General features: G+C 38.5%; 1 protein-coding gene and 1 non-coding gene across 2 annotated transcripts; one reads left to right on the plus strand and one right to left on the minus strand.

Annotated features, from left to right (window-relative positions):
* Window positions 1–572: 572 nt before the first annotated feature.
* On the minus strand, window positions 573–2804 carry LOC145107021 (uncharacterized). Its single transcript, XM_079043910.1, has one exon. The coding sequence runs from the start codon at window positions 2802–2804 to the stop codon at window positions 573–575; it is 2232 nt and encodes a 743-aa protein (XP_078900036.1).
* A 604-nt stretch (window positions 2805–3408) lies between these two features.
* On the plus strand, window positions 3409–3515 carry LOC145110349 (small nucleolar RNA R71). The gene has a single exon (XR_013709731.1). It is a non-coding gene; the product is annotated as a small nucleolar RNA R71 (small nucleolar RNA).
* The last annotated feature ends 3834 nt before the right edge of the window (window positions 3516–7349 follow it).

A 7349-nucleotide genomic window follows, 5' to 3' on the forward strand; every position in this document is an offset into this window, starting at 1 on the left:
CACCCATCGAATCAATCTAGGCTTCGCATCCTGCTTGGCAAACAAGTACTTCATAGCAGAGTGGTCAGTGAAAACAATGGTTTTAGATAAAATAAGATAAGGGCGGAATTTGTCAAAAGCATACACCACGGCTAGTAATTCTTTTTTGGTTGTGGTGTAATTTTCTTGGGCCGGATTCAAAGTCTTGCTTGCATAATAAATGGGTCGAAAGTGCCTATCAACCCTTTGGCCAAGTACGGCTCCTAATGCAAAGTCACTTGCGTCACACATTATTTCAAAAGGCAAGTTCCAATTCGGGGCAATAATGATCGAGGCATTAGTTAATTTTTCTTTCAAAATTACAAAAGCCTCTAGACACTACTTAGTAAAATTAAATGGTTCATCTTTTAAAAGTAATTGAGTTAGAGGTCTAGTTATTTTAGAAAAATCTTTTATAAAACGGCGATAAAAACCCGTGTGACCTAAAAAGCTCCTAATGCCCTTCACATTGGTTGGTGGAGGTAATTTAGCAATTGTATCAAATTTTGCCCGATCCACCTCAATTCCCGCTTTGGATACCTTGGGACCCAAGACTATACCCTCTTTAACCATAAAGTGACATTTTCCCATTTGAGAACTAAATCGGTTTTTTCGCACCTAGCAAGCATCAAGTCAAGGTTAGTAAGACAATCATGAAAGGAAGATCCAAAAACAGAAAAATCGTCCATAAATACTTCCATAAACTTTTCCACCATGTCGTGGAATATTGCCGTCATGCATCTTTGAAAGGTCGCAGGTGCATTGCATAACCCAAAAGGCATGCGGCGATAGGCAAAAGTCCCACTTGGGCAAGTGAAAGTAGTCTTTTCTTGGTCGATTGGGTCTATGGGTATTTGAAAGTAACCCGAAAATCCGTCTAAGAAACAATAATAGCTATGGCCGGATAATCTTTCAAGCATTTGATCATCAAAAGGTAAGGGAAAATGGTCTTTACGAGTGGCATCGTTTAGCTTTCGATAATCGATGCACACCCGGCAACCGGTTACCGTTCGGGTCGGAATAAGCTCGTTCTTCTCGTTCGTTACTACCGTCATCCCGCCTTTCTTGGGAACCACTTGAACGGGACAAACCCATGGACTGTCGGAAATAGAATAAATGATCCCCGCATCTAAAAGCTTGACTACTTCCTTCTTGACCACTTCTTGCATGTTCGGGTTCAATCGCCTTTGATGTTGCACCACCGGCTTTGCTCCTTCTTCCAGGTTGATCTTGTGAGAGAAATAATAGGGGCTTATTCCTTTGATATCGGTGATATTCCATGCAATGGCATTATTTCTCTTCTTTAAGACATGGACTAACTCTTCTTTTTCATATTTGGAGAGGTTAGAAGCTATAATTACTGGTTTTTGATCACCATCTTCAAGAAATGCATACTCCAAATGATCAGGTAAAGTTTTAAGATCTGTTTTTGTGTTTTGCACACTGGACACGGCGAGTCGAGACAGGTGACACATCGAGTCCAGGCTAAAGTCCTCATCTAATCGCGATTTCCCGTATGGACTCGTCGAGTCTGTGGTGTCGACTCGGCGAGTCGAGCGTTCTGCACTTATGACTAAATCATTGTAGTCGGCCTCTTCTAGCAGTCTCTCTATCTCTTTCAAGTCCCTTTCAGCATCAAAATCTTCTTCAAAAGTAATGGTGGAAGTGCTCGACTTGTCTCCTTTCCAATCTTCTATTAGTTCGTCCAACATATCTACGGAGAATGTCGTATCATCACTAAACCTTGCATGTTTCATTGCTTGATCAACCCCAAATGTAACTGATTTGTCTCCCACCCAAAGGGTGAGTTTGGAATCTCGCATATCTACTATAGCACTCGTGGTGTTGAGGAAAGGTCTTCCAAGTATGATCGGGACTTGAGGATCTGCTTCCATGTCTAGTACTATAAAGTCCGCTGGAAACACGAACTTGTCAACTTTTACCAATAGGTCCTCGCATATTCCCCTTGGAAATGTCACCTTTTTATTAGCTAAGTGTATTGCCATTCGAATTGGCCTTGGCTCCCGAAGGTTTAATTTCTTAAAGAACGAATATGGCATGAGATTTACACTTGCCCCCGAATCCTCTAATGCATGTATAGTTGCCAAATTTCCGAATTGACAAGGCAATGTCAAACTACCCGGGTCACCTTTCTTCTTAGGCACTTTGTTCAACATGGCGGCTGAACAATTTTCATTGAGAACTACCTCCTTTACTTCTTCCATCTTCTTTCTATTTATGAGGAGTTCCTTTAAGAATTTGGCATACTTGGGCATTTGTGCAACCGCCTCGATGAAGGGCATATTAATTTGAAGGGCTTTGATGTGTTCCAGGAACTTTTGATAATCAACATCATGCTTATCTTGTCTAGCTCGGCCTAGAAAAGGTAATGTAGGTTGATAAGGTTTAACAGGAGGCTCTTTTTTCAATTCAGGTGGGGGACTCGTCGAGTCCATCTCTTCGACTCGGCGAGTCGTGTTGGGTTTCAGCGATTTCTGCTTTTCTGCCTCCTCTTGCACCAGTTTTTGATCTTCTTTCTGAATGGGGATCAGAGGAGTAATAATCTTCCCACTCCTAGTCGTCACGATATTTATATGTGCAACTCTCGGATTATTTTCGGTATTACTAGGAAGTCCACCCGGTTGTCTCTCGTTTATTTGTAGTGCAAGTTGGCCTAGTTGTTTTTCAATGTTCAGAATAGATGCTTGCTGATTCCTAAGCATGGCTTGTTGATCTATCATCATGGTTTGATGCTCTCTAATCATGCCTTGTTTCTCCCTTAACATATTTCATTGTTCTTTTATTGCAACATCGGTATCATTGTGTCTCTTTTCGGATGCAGCTGCAAATCTCGTGAGCATGTCTTCAAAATCTGATTTCTTTTCTTGCACCGGTTCCTCCTTTTTATAAAAGCCTCTATCTTTTTGTTTGTACTTTTCCTCCTTTTCCTTTTTGTACTCATCATACGAGAGCCATTCCTTCTTGGGTTTTCTCCAATTGTCATCGTACCTATCACCACTTGAATATCACACTTGTACTTTCCGGTTCCCGTTCTCGTCAAGGTCACAGTCTTTAGTAAGGTGAGGCCCTCTACAATTCTCACATCCTACCCGGATAGCATGGATGGATTGGTCCATCTTAGTCATTCTACGATCCAAACTCTCTAGTTTAGCCATCATTGATGCCATGCTATCATTAACTTAGTTCACCACCCCCCGACTTAGTTCATTCCTTGGGTTATGATATTCTCTAGAGTGTTTAGAGAATTCTTCAATTAGTTGCTTTATCACCGGGGGTGCCTTCTTCGTGAGGGGTCCTTGCGAGTCAAGAAGTTGCCTTGTGGTCACATTCACTCCATCATGGAAAATGGAGACTTTTTTTTGGCTATTAAGATCATGATGTGGGCAATTCCTTAGTAAACATTTGTATCTCTCCCATGCCTCGTATAAGGACTCTCCAGCTTGTTACTCAAAGTTTGCTATGGATTTCTTCAACTTGGCTATCTTTGAAGGAGGGCAAATTTGATCAATGAATTCTTCCTTCATCTTGGCCCAAGTGGTGATGGATCCTGTAGGGAGTGATTTGAGCCAATCTTTTGCAGCTTCCTTAAACGTGACTGGTAGCATACGAAGCAGAACGGTATCGCGACCCACATTTGGAACATTAAAGTAATCGCCAATGTCATTGACCTCATCTAAGTGCTTGTATGCGTCCTCGTGATCTTTCCCGTAGAATGGAATCTCCTTAAGTTGAGCTAGTATGTGGCCTTTGAGTTCAAAGGTGGCAGTCGCAGGAATTGTGGGTTGCACAAGTCCTGGGCCGGTATCATCACGTATCCTCTTCTTCCATTATCCTATGGGAACTTCATCGATGTTCGCCATGGTGTTGTCGAGTTCTCCTTCTAAATCGCTTCCTTCTTCGTATTCGGAATTGTATTCGTACTCAAATTCGGTTTCTTTGTGGAATGTATCGTCTCCAAAATTTCCAAGGTTACTTCCTTCGCTCTTTTGGCTGCTAGACTCACCTGCTTTCTTGTTCTTTTTCTTCCCAAAGACTGATTTGAGGTCCTTGAACGGTGATTTCTTTGGCGGGTTAGTGTCTTCAAGTACTTTGTCTTTGTTTTTCCTAAGTGCGGATTCTCGGTTTACAAGTGGAGGAACCAAAGGTCTGTTGGATCCTCGGGTCATGTAATACCTGCAACCGAAACAAGAAAAACGCATAAAAAGAACAAAAATTAAATAAAAACGAAATTTACCGTTTCAGTGACGGACTCGTCGAGTCTGTTCGTAGGGACTCGGCGAGTTCACTGCTTAAACATAAAAAAAATTTAAACAGAAATTCCTAAAGGCTAAAAACTGAAAATCAATCCTAATACTAAATTTACTTAAAACAGTAACTTTGTGCAAGAAAAATCTCACACAAAGGATCGATAACACTAGTAATCAAATTAAATTTTAGAACTGTTCCCCGACAACGGCGCCAAAAACTTGATGTGTTTAAAAACAACTAGTTTTAATCCTACTTTTCTAATGTAAATTTGACACACAATAGGCAGTGTACCTGTCAATTGGTGGTATAATTAAGCAAGCAGGGTATCGAACACAGGGAGCGGCAAATTAAACTAACTAGTAGAATTATCTAAAAAGCAAATAATAAAAGGAAGGGTTTTCTCTAGTTTTGCAAGACAAGAAAACTTAAATATCTAACTAAAACTCAAATAACAGCTAGAAAGTAAAAATCAACTAAATTCAATGGTAAAGGAGACTTTTGTTTACGTTTGACTCATTTAATCATATGGTTGATTTTATGAAAAGTGCAATGGATTAATTCTTGTTTGGCTACCGATTAAGGTGATTAGGTTCGCGTTCGCTATTACTAATCCTTAGAAAACGAATTAATCTAACCAGTGGCCAGTTGTCTAAATTAATGAATTTCCTAGTTTATTTATTCGGGTTAAGTAAGACTTGTAGTGGTTAACTAAATTGGTCCTTCAATTAACCTCCTCTTGATGGTTCGTCACACAAGCTCATACATTAATTTTCCTATTCTCTATTAACCCTAGTTTCACGTTCGCTATTCCTAGGCATATAACAATGTTTTCACATAAATCATATGAGTTTAGCAATTAAGAGATGGTCATACAACTTAATTACAGGTTAATTAACAGAAAATAGTCATAATTAACACATAAGGGTCTTTAACAAGCTTAGCAAAACAAATCACCAAATAAGAATAAGCCAAATCATAAAAGCAACACATAATCACAAAATTTGTCTTTCCTAAACAGAAGAAAATAGTCTTAGCTCATGATTACAGTAAGACTAAGATCAAAAACGAAGTCAAGTAACTCAAACATAGTTCAATTAAAAGAATAAGTAAGAATGGACTTGAATTTGCCTTGATTCTTCTCAAAATTGGATCTAGGGTTGATTCTCTGGCTTCCAGTACCTTAGCAGGTCTGCTAATCGCAACTTTTCCTCCAAGGGTTTCTTAGAAAAACCGGGTATCGATCTGACAGCCCCTTTTATAAATTAGAGGCAAGGTAAGGACTCTTATGCTTCGAGAATGTTCGTGGGAACTCGTCGAGTCAAGGGTCAACTTGCCGAGTCCTTCTTGGTTTTTTGGCTCTTTTTCTTCTTTCTTTGATTCCCAAGCTCCCGATAGCTTCTCCTGCTTCCTTTTGCTTCCGAGCACTTCTTTTGAACTGAAAATATAATTTAAACGTAATTAAGTATCTTTTGTTCCATAATTGCATTAAAATAGTGAAAAAAATATTAATATTCTTATACAAAATATATGACTAAATATGCACATATCAGTGACTTTTCATATAACTTGAGGACAAGTTACAAAAAAACATTTTATGAACTACTTTTAGATCAATTTGGATTGAAAACAACTAACACATAATTCTTTCATTAATCTAAATTAACTCATAAAACAAGGTGAAAAAAAAAAACTTTTGGTTTTCCATAACTTGAGGACAAGTTATGGAATCCATTTAAGGCCATTAAGATCAAGAATTACACTAACAAACAATTTGCACATAATTCCTATGATCTACCAAAACTCATAAGCATGAACATTCATAATCAACAATTTTCAAGAATCATATAAACATATATAAAACTTGAAACTTTGATAATAACTTTGAAATTGTTTTACCATAATCATTACCATATTAAAAACAGGTTTTATAAGTCCAAAACAGTTTAAGGTAATGATTCTAGACTAATTCCAGCCTTAAAAGTCGAAAATATGCTGTCAGGGGCTTCTACTCGTCGAGTGTATGAACCTACTTGACGAGTAGGATGAACTTCTTCATGGACTCGGCGAGTCCATCAGTGGACTCGGCGAGTCCAGTGCCCAGGAAGCCAAAATTTTTGATTTTTAAGCTATTTCAGCATGTATAACTTGAAAACAAGTCTAGGCTTTGATACCACTGTTGGGTTTTAAGCATTCTAACACTCCTATAGTGTACATGAAACCCTAAATACCTTGGATCTATGATTTCTCTATTATACATGCAAATATCATTTTTCCAAGGTATTACCCTAACTAGGATACAATCATATGTAATAGGATAACCAAACTAGATAGAATACATACCTCTTTGTTGTAGCTTGATTCCATGAAGCTTAAGAGCCTAGTGCCCCAAGTGTGACACCTCAAATGGTTCACACAACATCATCAACATTTGGAATAACCATGAGAAGAGATACTTGACTCTTAGAAATCGGCTTGCCCTCTTGTGTATACACTAGTGTCGATTTCACCAACCAATGGGGTCTTTATATAGTGGGCACATTAGGGTTTCACCATGTAACCCATGACTTTACCCATTCCTTATGCTCCATGGATTTTAACCTCCATGGAGTATCCATGGGTCACCACATGGGTTAAACCCAACATAAGGAATCATGGATCATAAGCCCACATATATAAGAATGAATGATTTACACAATCAATCCCCATATATTTAATTAGTCTCTTTTGATCGCTAAATTAATTCCAAATTAATTCTTGATCAATACTATTTAAATAATATGATTTTATATTAATATATTAGAACTTATAATATATTAATATGTCACAAATATCCTCTTCTCAAAAAAGGTCTATCCAAATGTTCTGATGCCATGCAACCCAAATGGACCATGTCGAGTCGGGTCAAGTATATACCAATTATAGTTATGGACTTAGACACTAATCCAACAGAAGGATGTAGCAAAGCCCAATCTTCCACCAAAGCCGAAGGTGAGAGCCTTTTAGATGACACTTGAAGCTGCGAAAGAAGAAGCCGATGTCGCTTCAGGTACCTTTCTCGTAAA

Source organism: Lactuca virosa, chromosome 4 (assembly GCF_052849685.1).
Source record: "Lactuca virosa cultivar CGN04683 chromosome 4, Lactuca_virosa_CGN04683_v6, whole genome shotgun sequence".
NCBI lineage: Eukaryota > Viridiplantae > Streptophyta > Magnoliopsida > Asterales > Asteraceae > Lactuca > Lactuca virosa.

Coding starts and splice junctions, on each gene's coding strand:
- LOC145107021 (XM_079043910.1), bottom strand. CDS start 2,804: ATGTTAAGGGAGAAACAAGGCATGATTAGAGAGCATCAAACCATGATG.